The sequence below is a fragment of the Alexandromys fortis genome, unplaced genomic scaffold (genome assembly GCF_014885135.2).
Source record: "Alexandromys fortis isolate MF-2015 unplaced genomic scaffold, M_Fortis_MF-2015_v1.1 scaffold_2_1_26212458, whole genome shotgun sequence".
Classification (NCBI taxonomy): domain Eukaryota; kingdom Metazoa; phylum Chordata; class Mammalia; order Rodentia; family Cricetidae; genus Alexandromys; species Alexandromys fortis.
The window spans coordinates 1,710,106-1,732,290 of record NW_026067930.1 but is presented as its reverse complement, the minus strand read 5'-3'; the positions used below and the strand labels follow the sequence as shown (position 1 = coordinate 1,732,290).

General features: G+C 52.6%; 1 protein-coding gene across 6 annotated transcripts; it reads right to left on the bottom strand.

Moving 5' to 3' along the window:
- Positions 1-22: 22 nt before the first annotated feature.
- Positions 23-21,066, bottom strand: Top1mt (DNA topoisomerase I mitochondrial). Of its 6 annotated transcripts, none has more exons than XM_050144982.1 (15): positions 20,728-21,061; positions 18,015-18,258; positions 17,817-17,929; positions 15,796-15,917; positions 13,125-13,247; positions 12,178-12,365; positions 11,458-11,602; positions 10,987-11,130; positions 10,518-10,703; positions 9,354-9,422; positions 9,036-9,150; positions 7,459-7,586; positions 6,840-6,934; positions 699-845; positions 23-245 (listed from the first exon to the last, which is right to left on the bottom strand). In XM_050144982.1, the coding sequence occupies exons 1-15, from the start codon at positions 20,936-20,938 to the stop codon at positions 143-145; spliced, it is 2,133 nt and encodes a 710-aa protein (XP_050000939.1). In that variant the 5' UTR covers positions 20,939-21,061; the 3' UTR covers positions 23-142. The 6 variants fall into 6 exon arrangements, with proteins under 6 accessions (XP_050000939.1, XP_050000940.1, XP_050000943.1 ...); XM_050144983.1 differs by having other exon boundaries at positions 18,015-18,144; positions 20,728-21,059; XM_050144986.1 differs by lacking the exon at positions 20,728-21,061 and adding an exon at positions 20,472-20,590.
- Between the last annotated feature and the right edge of the window lie 1,119 nt (positions 21,067-22,185).

Below are 22,185 nucleotides of genomic sequence, written 5' to 3'. Positions count from 1 at the left end.
AGTCAGGACGTGCTGAGGGTGCTTGCTTCCAAGGACAGGCTGTTGGGGCCTTTGTTCTAGGCCACAACAGACACTGTCCCCCCAAAATTTTATTACAGAAAACGACAGCATTGCTTCACAGTGAGAAAGTGTCAGGAGCAGCTTAGAATTCAAAGTCTTCGTCTGCCCGCTCGAAGGCCCAGGCAAACCGCTCTCTCTGGGTCTTGCTGTAGATCTTCTCTATGGGCACTCCGAACCTCTTACACCTGTGGGCAACAACAAACGTTGAGTCCTGCCCTGGAGGGCAAGGTGTGGGAAGAGGGGGGTGTCCTCAGCACATCAGGGTGGGCAAGACACCTTGTGCCATCCAGACCTGTTGTCCGAGGCACCACAACCAACTGTATTTCTTCCCCAGGTATCAAGACATTCCTAGTTTGGTCAAGGTAGCCACTGGGCCTGCCCTGCCCCCCATTCCCAGTGGGAAGGACAAGCACCCATATGATTTTGTGTTTCCAGGACACTGCCAGCCCCAGCCACCCCCAAAGCTCAGAAGGAAGAGGCCTAAAGATAAGAGGACTCAGTATCAGGGACATCCAAGTGGTCCCTGTCCCAGGAAATTGTGCCTAGCACAAGGTCAGGTACAGGATGGGGTACCTATGGGACAATACTGGGACCTCTAGAACCCCTGGGTCACACACGATCGCCTCAGGCCTACACACCAGGCAATGCTGATCCTGGGGTCCAGATAGTTGAGTTTAGCGGTGCCCAGCGCCACCTGCTTATTCTCCTCCTTGTCTGTGGCCTGCGCGCGCAGTCGGGCCAGCTGTTCTTCCAGCTTCAGCAGCCGCCGCTGCTTCTGCAGCAAACTGTGGGGAAAGGAGATGCCTATGCCTGCTGCTGAGAGCAGACCACAGTCACTGCCTCCTCTGCCTCCGCCTTCACTTTCCTCCTGCAAATGGGCTCACCGGCCTTCTCCAGGCACAAAGTGAGAAGTCCAGAGAGGGTCAAAGGTCAAGACAGGCCCTCACTACAGCCCAGGGAGGCCGCTGGCTCCACGGAGGGAGGGAGCTGTGTGATGCCAACAAGCAAGCAGGCAAGGCTGAGAACAGGCAACACGAATAGATGCCTTTATGACTGGAGAAGGTGTTCAGCCCTTACTTCTGTCTTTTTAAAGAAAATGAATGGGGCTGGAGAGTTGGCTCAGCAGTTAAGAGCGCTCTTCCAGAGAACCTGGGTTCAGTTTCTGGCACTCATGTGGTGATTCAGAACTACCTGTAACTCCAGTCCCAGGGGATCCGATGCCCCCTCTGACCTCCATGGGCACCAAGCACATACATTGTGCGTAGACACATGAGCAGGTAAACACTCGGTGATTCAAACCTATCTGTAACTCTAGTCCTAGAGGACCCGATGTCCTCCATGGGCACCAGGCACATACATATAAGCAGGTAAAACATTCATAGACATAAAAAAGTCTTAAGAAGATTTACTGAAGAAAATACATTTTAGTTGGTAAGTGGTGGCACATGCCTTTAATCCAAGCACTCACTCAGGAGGCAGAGGCAGAGGCAGGTGGATCTCTGTGAGTTCAAGGCCAGCTGGGTCTACACACAATGAGTTCCAGAACAGCCAAGGCTACACAGAGAAACCCTGTCTTGAAAATTAATTAATTAATTAAATGAAATTTAAAAAGAGGTGTTCCTTTACCCTTCTCCTTACGTGCCCCTGGCAACCTGCTAACAGTCACAACACTGTGCGGTACTCTGACCCCAACCCTCGGAATCAGTGCTCCAGACACCAATGCGGGAGAATGGACGCATGTGGAAGTGTGCCGCCAGAGGCACTTGGATGCTCGGCACTTACAGCAGGAGCCTTGCCATAGCAGCCTGCTCAGTGACAGCCACACTCCAGCAACAGCAAAGTCACTGTCAAGAGCACAAGCAGAAAGGCCAGGAGGTCAAGTGTGACCTGTGGGGCCACCTACGCAGGAAGCCTCGTGCCCCGCAGAGCACTTCTGGTGACACACGGGACATTTCACAGCAGCTGCTCTGTGACAGCTGCATGCCCTCTAGTCTAACTGGCATCTGCAGCGTGCCACTGTAAAAAGACACAGCTCTGCACCTCGGGAAGCTGTCACAAGGAAGAAAGAAAGAACTTTAGCCCTTAAGAACCACTGTCATGTGATCAGGGATGCTCAAGGACATTACAGAAGCACAAAGGACAGTGGGGATGTCGTGGAGAGCTGGGCACAAAAAGTCCTATCCCTGAATATAAGCCCAGAACAACAGAAGCCACTGACTCAAGAAATAAGAAACCTGGGCAGATATATGTCAAGCGGAGACCAGGGTGGTCACTAGAAGTGTTTCCCAAAGCAAAGCCCCCTTATGGGCACAGCCAGGGCATTCCACCAAATAACCCCCAGGTCTGAAATATAAGAGGGAAACGTGTCCCAACTCATCTTCTGAAGCCAGAATTACTCTGATCAAACCAGACAAAGGCATCCCTATGGATACAGAACAAAAGTTCCAATGATACAGAAGCCTCCAGCAGGAGAGAAAGGACACAGCGCCCAGCTATAGGAACACGGGAAGGAAGGGCTTTGCATCTGAAGACTAATCAGCGCCATCTAAAAGGACAAACTCCACAATCCTCTCAGTGGAAGACCATGTGACAAATCCCGGCACGCATCACGATTGCATGTGTGTGTACACACAACCCTGCAAAATACGGGAGAAGCATCTATGAAAACCCACAGTGACCATGGGGCTCATGAGTGAAAACTTTGCCTCTCGGGTCAAACACAAGACAAGGGGACCCCACTGACTGTTAACCGAGTTCGAGAGGGTCTAGTCAAGTCAAGAAAAGGAAACATAAGACCCAAGTGCCAGAAAGGAATAGTCGAGCGTCTCTCCGTGGGATGGTGGATATCCTTCTGTACACGCTCAACAGTTAGCAACCGCTTACAGGAGCAGAGAACGAAGCAAACAGGCCACCAGCAGCGTATTTCCGTAAGTTAGGGTGGGACGAAAGCCACCACACCTGGGATTGACTAGCACAGCTCATCGAGAGGCGGGGCTCTAGGTGGTGCCAGAATTAGTATCTCAGGAGGGTTCCTGCTCTTCTCGCTAGTCAGTAGGCGCACTGGGCTCAACACGTTTCACAGACAGATAACGGGGTTCACGCTGACCCTGGCTTTCCTTCTTTACGTCTGGGTCTTGGCTTGTGGCAGAGGACTGGGACAGGCCTCAGACGCTGTCCCGATGGGCGGAGTCTCACACAGACAGCCCCTCTCATGTCATCCTATTTGTGATGCCAGTGACACAGGGAACAGATGGATACACAAGGAGTTTGGGGTCTCTAACGTTTTCTTCCCTTGAAAACATTTCCCTTTGCTGATTCCTGTGTCTCCTTTGCTGCAGGCTCAGTGCCCAGCACATGCTGCACCCCTGGGCATCAACTCAGATGTGGCCCTGAGGACATGACAACCGTGGGCATCAAAGGTGAGACTCACCAGATTCACTGTAACGCGGTGGAAGTGATGTAGCAAAAGAAAGGATAGAGTACAGTGGACGACGCTCCTCTGTGCACCTGGAGCCTGGACCCAATGCACTAAAACCGCGGTAAGGGGACTGGAGGGATAGGAGGGCTGGCTGCTCTTCCAGAGACTCCGATTTGATTCCCAGAACCCACAAGGCAGCAAGCGCTCAGCCAGAGGATTTGATGCCCCCTTCTGGCCTCCTTGGACATTCTGTGCACACACATACATGAAGGCAAAACCATCCATACACATACAAATCAATACATAATTACTTTTAAAAAAAATAATGCTAGGGTAAGATGTCAAGATCACCTGTGGAGGACTGTGTGGCGGTGCACACCTTTAATCCCAGCACCCAGGAGGCAGAGACAGATGGTTCTCTGTCAGTTCAAGGCCGTCCTGGTCTACAAACAGAGTTCCAGGCCAGCCAGAGCTGTGTAGTGAGACCTTGGTGTCAACCTCCCCTGCCAAAACCAAACAAATACAAGAAGGGTTACATGGCTTCTGCATCCAGGTGCGTGGAGACGCTTACACTGCTTAACACAATCTTCACGTCTTATGAATACAGAGGGCTCGACCGCCATAAAAGGAGCCGGGATGGGTGTGTTAGAGGTCACAGCTGCTCCTGCAGCCACGGGGAGGGGTAGAACTGAACCCGAGTTAAGGTCTGAAAGTCTCCGTAAGTGGCTTGACCATGGTTGTGCCTCCTGGAAGCTTTGGGAGGAGACAGACCTGGGAAGTTGAGGGGGCTGGGGGTGGGGAGCCACCCTGGGCCCTGAAGTCGTAGAGCTGGGTTGCTAGTGAGCTCTGGGCTGATGCCCCCTGGTACCCAAAGGCTGGGGATCCAGGCTGGTAGGCTTTTCTGAGCAGGTCTGTTCTGACTCTACACGTTGAGGTGTGCAAAGGCTCAGGACTGGACTCAGTCCAGGTCACCTCTCTGGAGTCATGAATTCACAGGTCTTCCTGCTGGTCCTCGTCCTAACCTAAACCTGACATTAACAACCATGGCAGCCCTGCCAACTCTGGGCACACCTCTGGGGTCCTAGGCTGAGAACCTAGGCTGCCTGCTGGCTGGGAGCCTAGCACTGGCCATCTTAAGGAATCAGGAGTGGCAGCCTGTGACCATTCCTAGCACGTGGATCCTATAGCTGCTACCACAGCACAAGCTGCACAGGCACAGCAGATGGGACCCGGCGCTCGAGGACTCTGCTGCTGTCAGCCTCCTGCATGAGCAGTTTGCAGCCTTTGACAAAGGGCCTGATCCCATTCGGCCTTCCCCTGGGGGGCAGTGTGGCTGCCAGAACACAGCTCCAAATGGAACAGGTCACTGCAGAAGTGATCAGAAGCAAGGCCTAGGCAGGGCACACGAGCTCCCTTACACCTGGGAATTTGGGAGTACGCTTGGCTTCACCAGGACACAGTCTGCCTTCTAGTGACATCTGTGAAGATGCTTTTGTCCAGATGTTTGCAGGGTTGTACTTACTGAATGGGAATGTGGATCATGTATCAAGGTGTGTGTGTGTGTGTGTGTGTGTGTGTGTGTGTGTGTGTAATACTGTGATGTGCAGGTGTGAAGGGGGCAGCACTGAGGACAGATGTGAGGTGCAGGTGTGCAGGGGGCAGCACTGAGGACAGATGTGAGGTGCAGGTGTGCAGTGGGCAGCAATGAGGACAGATGTGAGGTGCAGGTGTGCAGGGGGCAGAGCACTGAGGTTCTGAAACCACGAAATGACAAGGCAGCCATGGAGAGAGGTTTGCATGGAGGCCTAGACTCAGCCCAGATATTCTGCGTGTTCTTCTGTCACAGATCTCAGCCATGAGCACAGTGTATATTGAGCCCGTGCCCTGTTATATTGAGCACAGTGTATATTGAGCCCGTGCACTGGACTCAACGTGGCCTGGGGAAGCCCTAATAAAGCTAGCCATAATTAATCCAAATATGAGTTGAAAATTCCATTTACAGCTGCATAAAAACACGATACTTAGCTTTTCCTTGAAAAACTACAAATGTTTGCTGAGAGAGATAAGATTTAGTTTTGATTATATTGGTTTTCCTTTTATAGGCTCTCAGCATGGCCCAGAATGGGCCTGAACTTTCTATGTAGCTGATCCTGACTTCTGAAATTCCTGGTCCTCTCCCTCCCAAGTGCTGGGATTACAGGTGTTTACTGATTGTGTTCAGACTCATGGTGTGGTGCTCTCAATTCAATTGGCAAACTCAATACTACCCCCATGGTCATGGGGGAGAATTTCAAGTGTCCCCACTTGAATTTAAAACTATCTTTAAAGAGAAAACCAAAGTTAGGATTTAGGCAGTGGTGCATGCTGAGAGTCCCAGCCCTCTGTGAACTTGAGACCAGCCTGGGGTACACAATGAGACTGTGTCTCAAACCAACCAACCAACAAACAAAAAGAAAAAGCTGGAAATCTCATTCATCCTGATCCAGACACGCAGCCAGCAGGATGGACCGGGGCTGACACTGGACACAGATAAACAGAACAAATGAACCCCACATCTGCAATCAACCGATGTCCAACACAGGTGCTGGGCGCATTTGGCAAGGGCAGAGACCTTTCCTTAGCACACAATGCCAGGAAGTGAGGCTGGACCCTCAGACCCCAGACAAAAGCGAATTCAAGATGAACGGAGGACTTCTGTGATAGCTAGCGCAATAAAGCTCTCACGGGAGAACTCGGGAATCCACCTGCACTGTGGAGCCAGAAAAAGCGTTAGACACAACCACTGCCAGAAATGACGTAAGAGAAACAAGACCCAGTGGGCTCACCAGGCAAGGCAGCCACACCTATGACCCCAGAGAAGCCTGTTGGAGCTGCTGGAAGCCGAGAAGGTGGGAGGAGCTGCTGATGGCCACACGATCTCTTTCTGAAACTGGCCACACACCCGTCAGAACTGAGGGCTTGCTTTTGCTTTTTGTTTGGTTTTGGTCCTTTTTGAGACAGGGTCTTTCTGTGTAGCCTTGACTGCCCTCAAACCTGCTTTGTAGACCAGACCGGACTTGAACCCATAGAGATCTGCCTGTCTCTGCCTCTGCAAATGCGTAAAGGACACTACCCCGCCCAACATAGCCGTGCACTTTGGAAGGGTAAAATGCGTTCTGGGAAAATTAGCTCAACCAACTGCCCAAGATAAAAACCAGCAAGAGCCACAGCCGGCCTGCAGCCTGCAGCAGGCGCCAGGGCTGTTCCTTATCACATTACTTCTGTTTAGGAGCAAAAGCTTTCAGAAATCACAAAATTAGCTAAAGAAAACCCAAGGCTGACCACACCCAGACGGCTTCCAAGGCGGCAGCCCCGCACGTACCTTTTGGGTTTGTTCTCCCCTCGCGTTCTAAGGTCAGACTTGGCCTGCTCCAGCTCCACCTGGGCCTCAGTCACCTGGGCCTGCTTGGCTTCAATCTGTGAAGAAATCAACCCTAACATGGCTGCTTCTGTCCCTCAGGATTCTCCCCACAGCTGTTGGCCCGATATTCTTTTGGGGGTTACAGTAGATAGAACTCAGAGCTCACAAATGCTGGATAAACTACTCCAGGTGCCTTACATTCTGAAACAACTCAGATGGCCGAACAGCCCGGGAGAAGGCCCCGTGAAGCAACATGGGGCTGACCCTATCTTGTCCTGTGGCCAGGAGTGAGGTCAAGAGGCCTCTAGGGTCCAATAGTACCACCTGCACCAGCCACAAATGGATCCAACATGCCCGCCGCCCCGACCTCTTTCTAGACTAGAACACAGGCTGTGTCGTAGCAGGGAGATGAGAAGCAGCCTATCTGGCTCTGAACCTAGAAGCTGGTTCCTTCCATGGCTGAGCAATTCCAAGTCCCTGGTCCCAACACACATTCCTGCCCTTCGCGACTGCCTGGCCCCAGGGACGAAAGGAGAATGAGACAGTGGCCCAGAGACAGTCACTACAGGCACCTTCCCACCTTTTGCTGGAGCTTCTGCATCGACTTCTCGAAGGTCTTGGGGATTGCTCTCTGGTGGTTACAGAGGACAGCCACAGCTCGGTTCGCCCGGTTGTAAGCTAAGACTTTGGAGGTTAGGCTGTCTTCAGCTGGGCAAAGACAATGGCAACCGTCACTCTGCTGCCCCCTGCTCTGGCCTCCCTTCCTCCCTCCTGTCCTTGGAGGTGCTGACAATGGAGGCCGGGCCTTGGCATGCCAGGCAAGCGTTCTGCACTGAGCTACATCCTTAGCCCTTCAGGGCTCTTTCCAGACATGTTGTAAATGTGGGTCCCTTCTATGACACAAGGTCCCAAGGAGGAAATGACCTAAGCTGTCCCCACAAGCCAGGGACAAGTTTAGTCATAGCAATGGAGGCACTGAGAGTCCTCACCTTTTGTGGGAGCTGGACTATGTCCTATTTGGCAGAGGCAGGAGCCCCAAAGCTGACCCAAGCTCCACCACTTCTTCTGGAACAGAGTAACCTGAAGCCCCGAGGCCCGAGGAAAGGTGAGGTCATGTTGTCTGAGCTCGTGCAGTCCGGGATCCTCACCACAAGGACCCACAACACTGAGGCCCTATTACCCGAGCTTTACTAGGTCACATTCTCTCCAATTACGTCACTGAGAAGCCGAGGTTCCGGATGTACGTCACCCATCTGCATGGCCACTTGTCTCACACTTCCTCCCACCTGAAGGATTCTAAGACCAGGCATTCCCAGAGCAGGAGGCCATTCTTACACGACTTACAAAACCAAACTCGGAAACAGGACCCTGAGGTTTCTTTTCTTCAAGGTTGGGCCTGGGAGGATGCTCTCTTGCCTAGGTTTCTGGCTTCCTATGGTCCTCTAGAAAGGGCTCCCCTACCTACTTGCCTGCCCTGACACCCGAGAGATGAGCTTACTGGCTCCAGATCAGTCTTTGAGGCTGCCTGGGATTTAGTGGGGGAATAGTCTGGATTAAACATTTAATGGCACTGAGTCTTCACCTTGCCCTGACTAGTGAGTTCCCAAGTCCATGGGTCTCAGTGTCTCCTTGAGGAAAACCTGCCCAGGGAGTGGAGTGGGCAGGGGTGGTCTGCATTGACCTTCATACTTTTCCATGCTGGGAAAAGCAAAATAAGCAAATACTGGGCAGGCTTTGTCTCCATTGAGCATCTGAAGACAGCAGGGGGAGACAGATCCCAGGTTGATGCAGAGGAATGAGAACTGGAAAGGTCTGAGGGTACAAAAGGGGTCAGGAGTGCTTAGGGTATAGAAGCCTCCAAGATCTGACTAAGGAAGAGAGGCAAGGCCCTACCTAGAGGAGGAGGGGTGAGGACAGACTGCAAATGGACACCAGCTAGCAGAGGTGGAGCAAGAAGCACGACACCTCCTTGCTGGGTGCCAGCAAGGCCATTCCTGCGCAGGGACTGACCTGGAGCAATCTTCTGCCAACAGACAGCTGTGCCCAGCCCTACGTCAGCTCATGCCTAGGGCAAGCCAAGGTGCAGCCAGCCCATAGGCAGCTCCCACAGGGGACAGTGTGGGTGGCCCCCAGGGTCAGGTGTAAGAACCCACTCACCCCTGGTCAGCACCCGCAGCTGCTCCTGCAGAGTGATGGAGGCATTGTAGGTCCGGAACACCTTGGCTGTCAGCCCCTCCATCAAGTCCTGCAAGTGCTTGTTCAGGCTGGCAGTCTGGGTACAGAGAGGAGGAGGGAGTCACGGATGGTTTCCTTGAAGACTTGAGTGTCGTGGGCTATTCTCAGCCTCCAGGAGAGAGGGCAGGGAAGGGGGCTTCAGCTTCTGGGTCAGAGCAGAGAACACACTGGGAAAAAGGCAAGCCAAACTTGAGTTCCCCCTCCTTTCTTGGACCTCTTGTGCCCATCGTGAAGGCTTACAGTCAGTGCATCAAACAGGTCGTCCCTCGGGTCTTTGTCCTTCATGAAGTCCTGAAGATTCTGGAACACCTGAAACAGAGAAGAGCTTAACTTACGGCCACACTGAGACTTCCGAGCAGAAGCCAGCGGAGCAGGAAGGTGGCCTCGTGAGGGACGGCAAAGATCACACCATGCATGCACACCTACAGAGGAGAACAGAGGGGTATACACACCGAGTCCTGGAAAGAGGTGGGGTCAGCGTAGTGCCAGGCCTACCCACTGCAACCTGCATCTGTGCCTCCCAACCCAAGCCTGCACGTGGTCACTCACTGCTAACCCATCCACAGCCATGTGGCTGAGCAGGCCTTTTGTGTCTCTACAGATTCACTCAGTGGCTTTAGCAGGCAGCTATGGCCAACCACGCTGACTTCCACCCAGGTGATCCAGGGCCCTGTACTTGTGGCCAAATCAGACACACCTAGCATCACAGGACCGACTCCCGCCTCTGTTCCCTTTCAGGACACGGCATGAAGATCCTCCTGGCCAGGCCAACTTCCAGAGGAGATTGCCCAGATTGCGCTGGCCTTTCCTTAGTTTTAGGTTTTGCCCATCCTGCCAAAGGTGCCAAAGTGGCACCAACTCATCCTTGGAACCTTATAATGTGACCCTCTGTAGAAAGAGGCTGGCCACGGGTGTAGCTATCAAGATGGGACCACACAGTGGCCCTGCTCCTGAGAGGATAGCACTGTGTGAGAGAAGAAGACGGGGAGAAAGCAGCTGCGTTCAACAGAGGCCGAGCTTAACCAGCAGCTGCATCAAACCTCATGGGGCAGAAACCAAGCGAGCAGGAAAGCAAGGCATGCGTGACACCAATGGAAGCAGGGGGAGGCAAGAATCAGATTTTTTTTCCCCCATGCTCCTAAGGAACCGGCACCCAAACCCTGATGTCAGGTCTCCTAGGCCAAAATACTTATAATAGGGGTGCACATGACTGTGTGTGTGCATGACTTGTGTGTGTGTGCATGTGTGTGTATGCGTGTATGTACATGTGTGCATGTGCATGTGCGCTTGTGTTTAAGTCCTGGCTCTGATGCCTGAGTACACAGCCGCAGGAGACACTGCAAGGTGCAGCAGGCCCCGCTCTGATAGAGATCCCATTGTGAGCAGGGTCAAAGGGAGACTCACAAGCTTTTCCACTGGCACACGGTTATTATAGCGGATAGAATCCTTCCCCAGGAAGTCCAGCTCCACAACATGCTCTTGGCCATCCGCCTTTTCGTGCAGCCGGACATGTTCCACACGGAGCGAGCAGCAGCCCACGGTGTCAGCTGTCTCCCCCTCTTCCTTCTCATTTCCTGTTCGCAGTGCCAGCTAGACCAGGGTAGACACCGGTCAAGGCTGTGGTCTGTGACATAGGAACACCCTCCCGGCACTTATGCATATACAGCGACACATGCACAGGCATGAAGTCAGACTAACTCTCTCTCTCTCTCTCTCTCTCTCTCACACACACACACACACACACAGAGGTGTACACATATCCATACAATTACATCTGCACACACGTAACTATTTGAGGGAGAGCTCCAGCTCCAGGGAGAAGCCACCATTGTCCTTGCTGCCAAGCTCTCAAGGTCCCCACACCATACTATACCTTATCAATAAAATAAAGAGCCACAGCCAGCTGCCTTTTCTTCATTTCTGGGGACCTCCAGTCCGCCTGATACTGAGTGCGGATCTTGTTGACAACCCCCTTCAAGCGTCGTGCTACCTCATACTTCTGCCAATCCATCTCCCCCTACGTGAAGACAAGAAACGTCACTCTGCGTCCTATGAAGTGGCTGGGCAGGTGTCTGGACACCTTCCCAACCCAGGCAGGTTTGACTGGGTGAGGGGTGAGGCAGCAGAGCCTGGCTCAGAAACCCAAGCCCCACTCAGATTCCTGTTAGACGGCCGTCACCGGGCCCAGCTGCTCTCAGCATCGGCTGGCTGACCCTGGATAATTGCTAAAGGCTGAACTAATGGCTGAAGACTGTCCCACACCTGCTGCCCCGGAACAGCACAGAGGGGACGGCCTGATACGTGCTCCAGGGCACAGAGCTCCCCCGGAGGGTCATGCTCTCACCTTCAGCTTGGAGCTGGGGTTCAGTATGATGTACTTGGAGGAGTTCTGGATGTTCTCGGTCCACGCAGCCAGCCACGTGACTGTGTTATCTGAGCGTACTTCTTTCCACTGGTGGCCAGCGGGGGGCTCGGGAATCCTGGAATCCCTGCAGTAGAGCAGGGGTAGTTACAGTTCCAAGTTCTTGGTCCTCAAATACAAGCAACTCAGGGTAACTTTCGCATGTGTCCCGCGGCCACACTCCTATGCAGGTATGGCTTCAAGCTCCAAGCTCCCCAGACCAAAACAGCTGCCAACTTATATGTGCACGCTTCCATGCACACGCCCCCCCCCCCGCCCCCCAAGATCAGACCAGAACAGAAAGCTCTGTGCAGAGAACTCAGGAGCCCCAGCTCACATCCCAGGTGGGTGCTGCACACCGCTGTCACCTAGGGTCGCTGGAGTTTGAGGGGTAATAGCAGCCCAGTACCAACAGAATGCAGTAAGCCCCATGCCCACCATGCTGTTAGGTATCTGGAAAGCCAGACGCTGAAAACACACAGGAGAACCCCAGCCCTGCTGAGCAAGACAAGAGGTTCCGCTGGTGCAGAGGGATGCTGTCCACAGCTACACCTGCTGACACCGAGCCCTGCCAAGACCCAAAGAGCTAAGGACAAAAGTCACCTCACCAGGCAGCCTGGGCTAGACCCAGCCAGGGTCCAGTGCTCACCCTGTCCCACATACCTGCTGCAATTGATGACCACGTCCTCTGGCATAACTCTCCTCTTCAGCATCCCCATCTTGGGATGGTCACCTCGGCCACGGAACAAGCCGGGTGGCTCTGTCTTGAAATTGCCTATTTTTTCTCTGTGGCCATCTAAGATGCAGTAGCCAAACTCCTGCTGCAGCTTTGCAGCCTCTTCTTTTAGTTTCTGAGTTAAAACAAGATGTGGTCATTAGGAGAGACGCTAAAACCAATCCAGTTCCTGTGCTGGCCAAGGTCACTGCTGCTGCTGCTGCTGCTGCTGCAGGCCTCAAATCCCTGGCTCTCTAGGAGGCATGGGGCGCACATGGCACTAAGTTCCTCAAGCTGCAGTTCAGCAGGAGCAGGGTAGCCTTCAATGCAGGAGGAAATGAGCCAAGTTCTGGAATCACCCCAAATCCCCCAATAGCTGGACAAGAAGTAGATAACTGAGGAAGAACTACATGGCGGACTCCGTTATATAGAGGGGAGATGTGGGAAGAAGCACGGTAGAGCCAGCTCACCCCACATTCCCACCCTGGGGTCCTCTGCTGCTCATGACATTTCAAATGGTAGTGTGCACCTTCCCTCCCACCCACCCCCCTTTGGTTTTTCAAGGCAGGTGCAGCCCTGGCTGTCCTAGAATTCACTCTGTAGACCAGGCTGGCCCTGAACTCACAGAGATCCACCTTCCTTTCCTCCTGAGTGCTGGGATTAAAGGCGTGCACCACCACCACCCAGCGGTAGTGTAGTTTCAAATGTGACCCTGGAAAACAGACTTGCATCCTGGACACGTTTAAAAAAGGGGGTGTTGCTGGAAAGTACTCAGCACCTGCTGTGACAGAGCGCGGTCCTCCTCCTAAGCTCTGTGGGAGCAAGGCTCTGTGAAGGGCTCCCTGCAGCTTGCACCCACCAGCTGCCACCAAGTGTCCCAGAACCCAGTGCTGACCTGCTTCTGCTCCCTGGGCAGGGTCCTGCGGGCCTCAGTTCTTTCCACGAAGTGCCTGTGGATCTCCGTGAAGTCACATTTGTCAAGGTGTGTGATAAGCTTCCTCTCCTCAGCTGTCATCTCCTGTACCAAAACCAGCAACAGGTGCTCAGTGCTCTAACCCAGGTACCTCCCTATGGCACAGTCCACACTTGGAGCCCACTACACAGGATCACTGTGAGGCTGGACTCCAGGCAGAGTGCTACAGCCATCCCACAAACCAGTGGTTCTTAACCCGTGGGTCATGACCTCTCTAGAGGGTTGAGCAACCTTTTCATAGGGGTTGCATATCAGATATCCCGCATATCAGGTATTTACATTATGGTTCATAAAAATAGCAAAATTACAGTTAAGAAGTAGCAACAGAATAATTTGATGGTTGAGGTCACCACACCATGAAGATCTGTATTAATGGGTCGCAGCACTAGGAAGGCTGAGGACCACGGCACTACACCCTCAGCCTCCAACAACTATTATCTCAGAGGCCCAGCAGCACAGTGGAGGCCTGTGAATGAGTCACGTGACTTCAGCTGGCACTAGCTGCCTCCATGGTATAGCATGGATGCATGACGAGGTAAACCCAGGACAAACAGGGGCAGCTTGGAGGACAGCGTGTGTAGTCTCAGGATCAGACCGGTGGCCCTGACTCACATCCTGAGCCTTGCTCCTTCAGAAAACAGCCAAACGAAATTGCCAAGTGAGGGCCTGAATCCACATCCTTCCCCAGGGCAAGACCTGCCATGTCCCACACCATCAGGGGCCAAAGCTGACAGAGCGGCTCACCCCAGGCTCCCCGTGTCAGAACGGCTCGACTCTCAGACTCCAGACAGCAGTAATGGACTCTACTAGAACAGACCCAGGGTGGTGATCTCGGGTAGCCAAGGATAACCATTTCCAAGTGTAATTTAACATTTCAGTAACGACAGTGGTAAAATCCCCAAGCCACTAGCCCCACTTTGGAGATCCCCATCCTGTGCAAATTGTCCCCGTGGGTGTGATGACAGCTGCACTTTCGGGACAATTAAAGAAGCTAGAAAGTACTGGATAAGCTGCAGCAAATTCATTCGATGCAATATTTAAAAATCCCTCTTGCCTTTGACGGTTTGAACTTTGGCCAAACTATGCAGTCAAGTTAATATGCCTTACGATCACTTAAGGCTATGAACTTGGGGCTGGAGAAATGAACGGCTGCTCTTCTAGAGGACCTGGGTTCAATTCCCAACATCCCATGGCAGCTCACAACTGTCTTTAACTCCAGTTCCAGGGTACCCATCGTACCAGGCATGTGTGATGCACATATCTGTGCATGCAGGCAAAATACTCATGCAGATAAAATAAAATGAAAGAGTATATACTTAACCCTGCTGTGTTACTGTGCTCTCAGCCTGTTTGTTTAACCTGCCTTTAAGAAAACAATGTAACTGGGCTGGAGAGATGACTCAGAGGTTAAGATCACTGGCTGCTCTTCCAGAGGTCCAGAGTTCAATTCCCAGCAACCACATGGTGGCTCACAACCATCTGTAATGAGATCTGGTGCTCTGTTCTGGCATATAAGCATATATCCCAGAATACCAGAATACTATATACATAATAAATAAATTTTAAAAAAAGAAAAAGAAAACAATGTAACCAATCTTATTATGCCTTAGATTTTCTGTGTCAGCTTTTACAACCCAAGCTAATGTATAGCTTTAATCTTAAACTATGCACTCTTCCATGCCCCTGACCTAATGTGTTTTCTGTAACTGTTCAATAAATACAGAACAAAGCACTTTGTTAGGGACAGACACAGGCACAGCAGACAGGCCACATACCACAAAGCATAGTGAATTCAAATTTGGGATTAATCTTGGTCAAAACTAGGCAGAGAGAAGGCTCATGTGACATCAGTGCAATCATATACATTAAAGAAAGAAGCAATGTGGCGGTGGTGGCACACGCCTTTAATGCCAGCACTAGGGAGGCAGAGGCAGGTGGATCTCTGTGAGTTAGAGACCAGCCTGGTCTACAGAGCAAGTTCTAGTACGGGCTCCAAAGCTACAGAGAAACCCTGTCTCAAAAACTGAAAGAAAAGAAAGAAGGAAGGAAGGCGGGAAGAAAGCAAGCTGGGTGTGGTGACGCACACCTTTAATCCCAGCACTCAAGGAGACAGAGGCAGGTCTCTGTTCAAGATCAGTCCGGCTACACAGAGAAACCCTGTCTCAAAGAATTCAAAAATAAAAATATCCAGATGGCAAACAAAGAGATGCTTAATGCTATCAGTCACTAGGGAAATGCTGGGGGTGCGGGATGTGGTTGCTAGGTAACAAGATGCAAAGATCTGGCCAGGCTCGCATGTAACATGTTTTAAAAAACAAGGGAAAAGAGAAACCTCATGCCATCTTTGCATCTCCATACTGTGTGCTTATTTCCATGGTGCCTAAAAACTGACTGCTCCAGCCTCCCACTCTGAGAGCTGGATGACGTCATCAGAGCCCCCAGGACAAGGTCACCACCGTCTGCCATGCTCAGCAAACACTGTAGTCACTGAAAGCTGGACGGGCGATAGAGATGGCAGCTGGCTGGGCATCCACCCCAGAGTATCCCCACCAGACGGGACTGGGACGGCTGCTGGGGCCGCTGAGACACACACCTTCCGCCAGTCACTGAAGAAGTTCCTCTGGAAGACTTCCTTGGTCGTACACTCGAGATGCAGAATTTTCCCGTACAAAGTGGCAACCTCCTCCGCTGCCAAGCTCAGCTTCACCGGCTTTCCTGTGAATAGCACATATGCCAAGTGAGGGACCGCCACGGGCCCGTCCAGGTGACACAACCTTCTACCTTAGTATGCAGTACACTCTGAGCACACCGAAGTTAGAACGACCAGCATTCGCCTAAGGTAAGGGCGACAGACTCCCAGGGCAGCGCCAGGAGCATCACTGGGGCGGCAGCAGCTCTAGCCACTCGCTACTTTACTATGCTACATCTTGCTGCTAAGCTTGTATTATATAAAAAAATCAACGTGTGTATTCCATTATTATTGTGTACGCACACATACATCTCACACAGGGGTAGGGGTGTCACACGTGCCAGGGAGGGCCTGTGGAGGTCAGAGGACAGCTTTGTGGAGGGAGTGCTCTCTTTCCATCTCTATGTGGGTCCCAAGGATCAAACTCCAGTCACCAGGCTTAGGTGGCAAATGCCTTTGCTCACTGAGCCATCTTGATGGTCCAAAAACAAACGCATTTAAAAAAAAATATTTTCATTTTATTGCAATTCTGGGGATGAACCTGGGCCTCTGAACACCAGGAAAACACTCCATCGGAGCTATATCCTTGTCCCTAACATGTGCAATTCTTTTTATCCACTTATTATGTATACAGTGTTCTGTCTGCATGTATTCATGCGCAACAGAAGAAGGCACCTGATCTCATTACAGATGGTTGTGAGTCACCATGTGGGTGCTGGAAATTGAACTCAGGACCTCTGGGAGAGCAGCCAATGCTCTTAACTGTTGAGCCCTCTTTCCAGCCCCAACACGTAAAATTCTGGAATGCAAATTTCCACATAGGAAATTAAAGGAACAAAATAAAAGTTAGTGCATGATGGTGGGAGAGTATGACCCTCCATGCTCAGTGACTTCCTGCAGGTCATGGAAAGGTCAGCGGGACACAGAGTGCACAGGAGCACGACAGGACACCAGGTGCGGGCCAAGGCTATTCCTGATGCAAATCTCTCAAATGAGTGTCGGAAGAGTCTCAGAACGAGAATTTCAGCAAAGACGGGTGCGGGTAAAGGCACTCGCCAAGTGAGCGTGGCGACCTGAGTTTGATCCTGGGTCTGGCGTAAAAGACAGAAAGGGGGCTGGTGCCCTCTTCTGGCCTGCAGGCATACAGACAGAATATTGTATACACAATAAATATATAAATTAAAAAAAAAAAGAAGAAGAAAACTGACTCCATAAAGTTGTTCTTGGACCTCCATAGTGCACCGTGGCACATGTGCCTGCGGCCACATCATAGGTGGATATGGGCCCAGCCTGTGTGCACACAATCATAAGGCAAAGGCAAGTACATCTCTCAGTTCGAGGCCAGTCTGGTCTACGTAGTAAGTTCCAGGACAGCCAGGGCTACACAGTGAGACCCTGTTTCAAAATACCAAAAGCAAATAGGAACAGGTTCCGCATTCCACACACGCAAGGACATACATGGCACACCCTGTGTACCCTCCACCACCGCCTCTCACCAGCTGCCTGGTCTAGATGCAGATGTGCACGGTCAATGTGTACTCAGGAGCGGCTGGGAGACCAAAGCAGCTCACCCCAACCTTGGGCAAGTCTGGATACAATTGTGTCCCTGAAACACAAATGTGTGTCTCCTCTTTCCTATCAGCGGCCATCAACATCTTGGTGCATATTCTCTCTCTCTCTCTCTCTCTCTCTCTCTCTCTCTCTCTCTCTCTCTCTCTCTCTCTCACACACACACACACACACACACACAGAGTTTCTGGGGGACTCCAAGGTTAGCCCCTGCCCTCTATGCTACCAGCCAGACCATCAAGAAGCAGGGAAGAGGACTCTGCACCCTCTGCTGGGAAGGTCAGCATCTCTTCTCAGCATGGTGACTGTGTACAGAGACAGCCCAAACCCACGAGTACACGGACCCTCGCCCTTACCATCATAGAGAAAACGTACGCTGTCAGGAAGCGGCTCATAGGCAGGGGTGAAGTAGGGGCCCTTGTGTTCCAGCTGCCTCCACTTCACACCGGTCGTGCCCTTTTCTTCCCACCTGACAAGACAGGAGCGTGACAAGTGCCGCCCCGCTCTCACCGCACCAGCCCACTTGGGGATCTCCCCCTTGGCCTTTGCTTTACCTAGGAGGAGGACCATGCCTGACGAGGTAGTGCAAAAGCTGACAGGCCGCCACAGTCCGGTGTGTACCCGCCAGCTGACAGGCCGCCACACTCCAGTGTTTACCCGCCAGGGTAAACTCAGGGTGCCCAGCTGAGTAGAAAGGGGGGCAATGCCCCTTTCTGAGGCTCAAGGAATCCCCAGCTTGGCCCCTCTGGAACCTCTTCACAGGGTCCCACAGAGAACCCCTCAGTACAGCCATTACACCTGGCAATTAAAAGAGCGTGGCTGCTACAGGGAGACCGGCCTGTGAGGAACAGGGGGATGGGAGGGCAGGAAGACAGAAGCTGTGGCTGCATGGACAGAGGAGCAGCGAGCAGAGGGAAGCAAGGGCAGTGACGGAGGCAGGCACCTCAGGGGCTGACACTGGGTGTGGCACCAACTCTGATGGCACCCTGGCAACATGGCATGCCCTGGCTGGCTCCCTGCCAGGTCCTCCCCACACGGCTCATCCCTTCCCAGGCTAGCCCCACTCAGGAGCCAGTAGGACACAGCCCAGCATGGGGTCACATCCTAACTGCATGAACTCTCCTGGCCTGTTCATCTGGGCCTGGCTCAAGCCAGCACTGCACCAGGTCCTGGGACACAGATACCACGGATGAGCTGGACACTGAGATGCTGGGAGAAGATGGGACAGGGATGGGAGGCTCTTTACCAGTAAGGTCCTGGGTACCACAAGGGACAGGGAGAAATCCCAGCAGAGCAGTGGCCAGGATGGGAAGAGGCGGCTTGAGATGAGCAGTCCTAAAACCTGGTTGGGTCTAACTTTACACTTTAGTGCTTTTGTCTCAGCCTCCCATGTGCTGGGACTAAGCATATATTATCATAATATATAAGTATATATTATCTTATAGAGCTGGGATAATAATAAGTTCACATTATCATGCCTGGTTTGACATTTTTGTTTATTTTGGTTTTTTGAATTTTTTTCTGTGTAGCCCTGGATATCTTGGAACTCACTCTGTAGACCAGGCTGGCCTCGAACTCACAGAGATCCACCTGCCTCTGCCTCCCAAGAGCTAGGATTAAAGGTGTACGCCACCACCACCCGGCTGACAGAAATTCTTTTTTTTAATTTATTTATTATGTATATAGTATTCTGGGCACCAGATTTCATTACAGATGGGTGTGTGTCATCATGTGGTTGCTGGGAATTGAACTCAGGACCTCCGGAACAGTAGTCAGTTCTCTTAACCTCTGAGCCATCTCTCCAGCCCCTGACAGAAATTCTTTAAGGGGGCTTTCTTGATTCCGCAGTGAAGGAATCAGGTGGAGTGGAGCTATGGTGAGTGAAAGTGAGGAGGTCAGGGGACAAATGGCCAGGTCCTGAACCACAGAGCACTCCTGGGTATGCCCTGGGAAAGCAAGGTGTGGACCAGGCTTCACAAGCACTGAGAGCTCTGGCAAATTTGGATGCCTGAGGGGCATTATGTGGACAGTGCAGGAGGGGAAGAGAGAAAAGTGCCGGCCAGGCCAAAGGTTCCAAATCCCATTCCACTTATCTTAGGGATCTAGGTGGAGCAGAGATCTGCTGTTAGTCGCTCTTGCACACCCTGAAGGTGGGATCTAGGTCTGAAGACGGCAGGATGCAGAAGTGCTTCATGGCTCAGACTACACTTTCCTCCAGCATCCACCCAGTCCAGTGTCATAAAATGTGGACAGCACGGAGAACTGCTAGGTGAATTCTACCCCCACCTCCATGTCACAGACAAGGACACGGAAATCAGGGCTATAAACTCACTGTGGCGTAAGTGACATTCCCTTGTCCCGTCAGAGACAGAGTACCAAGCAAGGGCATCAAAAGCAAGTTACCTGGGTGTCCTGCCGTGCACATGTAATCTAGAAACTTCTCCCAGAGGACACAATTCTGCCCCATTGGGACAGGCAGGATAGGCACGACTTTCCCTGGAATCCCAGGTCCAAGAACTTAGCTCCCCCAGCAGGGGCTGAGCTACCAAAGGCAGGTCAGCAGGCCTGCTGTAAAAGTTAGCAACAATCCCTCAACAGACAGTTCTGCCTGGGTGCTCCCGGGAACCTCAGGGCAGGAGGTTGAAAAGCCCTAATCGGAAAGAGACGCTCAGCCTGGACACCATCCCAACCCCAGGACGCAAGTTCAGGGCCTCGTCATCAGTCCTCAGGAAATCCAGCAGGGCAGGCTGGTGACCCAGAGTAAGGACTGGAAGCTAAGGCCACGTGACAAAGAGCGTAGGACTCCTGAAGTGGGTCCGAGTCCAACCAGAGAACTTGGGAAACACACTCCAAGGGGACCTCCTCCAACCAAACGCGGCAGCTCGGAGGCCCAGCCCAACCACGTGCTTGACCGAATTTCCCAACGTGCCTGGGGTGACCCGGCAGGAACCGGCAAGCCACTATCAAATGCTGCACCCTGTTTTCCCTGAGCTCCGTCCCACCCGCCTTACCCTCCTCTGCTGGCCTTCACGCCCCGGGACGCCTGGCAGCAGGGGACGCGGCGGGGGACAAGCTGGAAACGCCGGCACAGGACTCTGAGCCATAACAGCAGCATGCGTGTGCGTGCCGGGGTTCAACCGGCTTTCTGGGGGCCACGCCCTTCAGGCAGAGCCCCGCCCCCACTCTTCCCGGAGTCCCGCCCAGCCCCTCCCTCTTTGAGACAGCTTCTCCAAGCCTAGTGCCACCGCTCTTTCTCAACACCTCTACCTGCCCGGGCAGTTTGGAGAAGTCGTGAGTAGAGCCACATGGTCAGAGGTCTCAACCTAAGTAGTAAAACACCAAATGCCTGCACTTCCAGGAGGACGCGGTTGCAGGCACCAGCGGTCCAGTACAAAGCAACCTCCCCAACAGCACGGGAAGTTTTGCAAAGACCGCCGTTGCTCAGGTCCGCCGCCAAAAGACCAAGGAAATGAACCATAGGCGCCTCATTTCCCACACTCAGATCTCAAGGCATCTGTACCAAGCAGCAAAAACCTCCCAGCCAGCAGCAGGCAGCTCTGGTAGTTCCCCTAAAGCAGTCAGACAGGCCGGCAAGAAGCTGGAGATCGGGAAACCGGATGAGACACGCACAGAAAAGCAAGCTGGCTCTCTTGGTCCCGCCCACAGCCACCAATTTACTGGATCCTTACTGACATCTAGCGGTCAGAGGCAGGAACAGAGGCGGAAGGGGACTAGTGGGCCCCCTGCTGGACATACCCAGCACTACAGAAAGTTGGCTAGGTATGACCAAGAGGCTCTGGGAAGAGCCCTGGGCATTCCAGGTCTGTAGCTACTTTCCCTGGACCCTTGTCTCCTAGAAGACCACCTAGGGTTGCCAAGTTGGGAAGCACGCATGACCCCAAAGCCCACCATGATGCTGCTCTGTGGCAGCAGGGTCCACTCACAGGCTGTAGCCCCCAGCAGAGAGCTGGACGGAGGTGGGGGGGGGGGTTCTACCTTATAAAGGAACTACAGTTCAGGATAAACAGGGGCATTTGACTTCATCACACACTCAATACAACCATTTCACCATGGCTAGCATACCAGACAGTTCACGTGGCTTTCTTCAACTTGATGGGCTACAGTGACTTGTGCCTTCCTATGGGACACTGCTCAGGAGGTGTCTCTGAGGCCATCATCTGCTTTTCTACTAGACAAGTTTAATCTCTCCGAATCTCAACCTCCTCCAGCACCTCTCTCCCTCGCAGGGTCTGATCAGAGCAAGGCAGAAGTACTGAGAGACTTCAGTTACCTCTCTCCCTGACGCCCCTGAAATCCACAGCGCAAAATTCCACGGCAGCAGCTGGGGGGAGGGCTCAGCTTGCTGCATCAGCATGGAAGCCTGAGTCTGAGCCCCAGCACCCACGTCGAAAAGCCAGGAGTGGAGGCACACACTTGTAACTCCAGCCCCGGGAAGGCAGAGACAAGCGGATCACCGGACCTGGATGGCAGCCACTCTAGCCTATAGTGAGCCAATAAACAGACTGACGCCTGAAGGTTTCTTCTGGTCCTGGTCTCATAGATATGTGAGCATGGCACACACACAGGCACACGCACACTTTGTGTGCACATGAACACACATGCATAGCTTCACTTCAAGCAAGCCTCCTCTGAATTGCAGCTCACGCCTCCCCAGCTACCTACAGCACAGAAAACCAGGCTGCCATGGTCCTGCAGTTTACCATG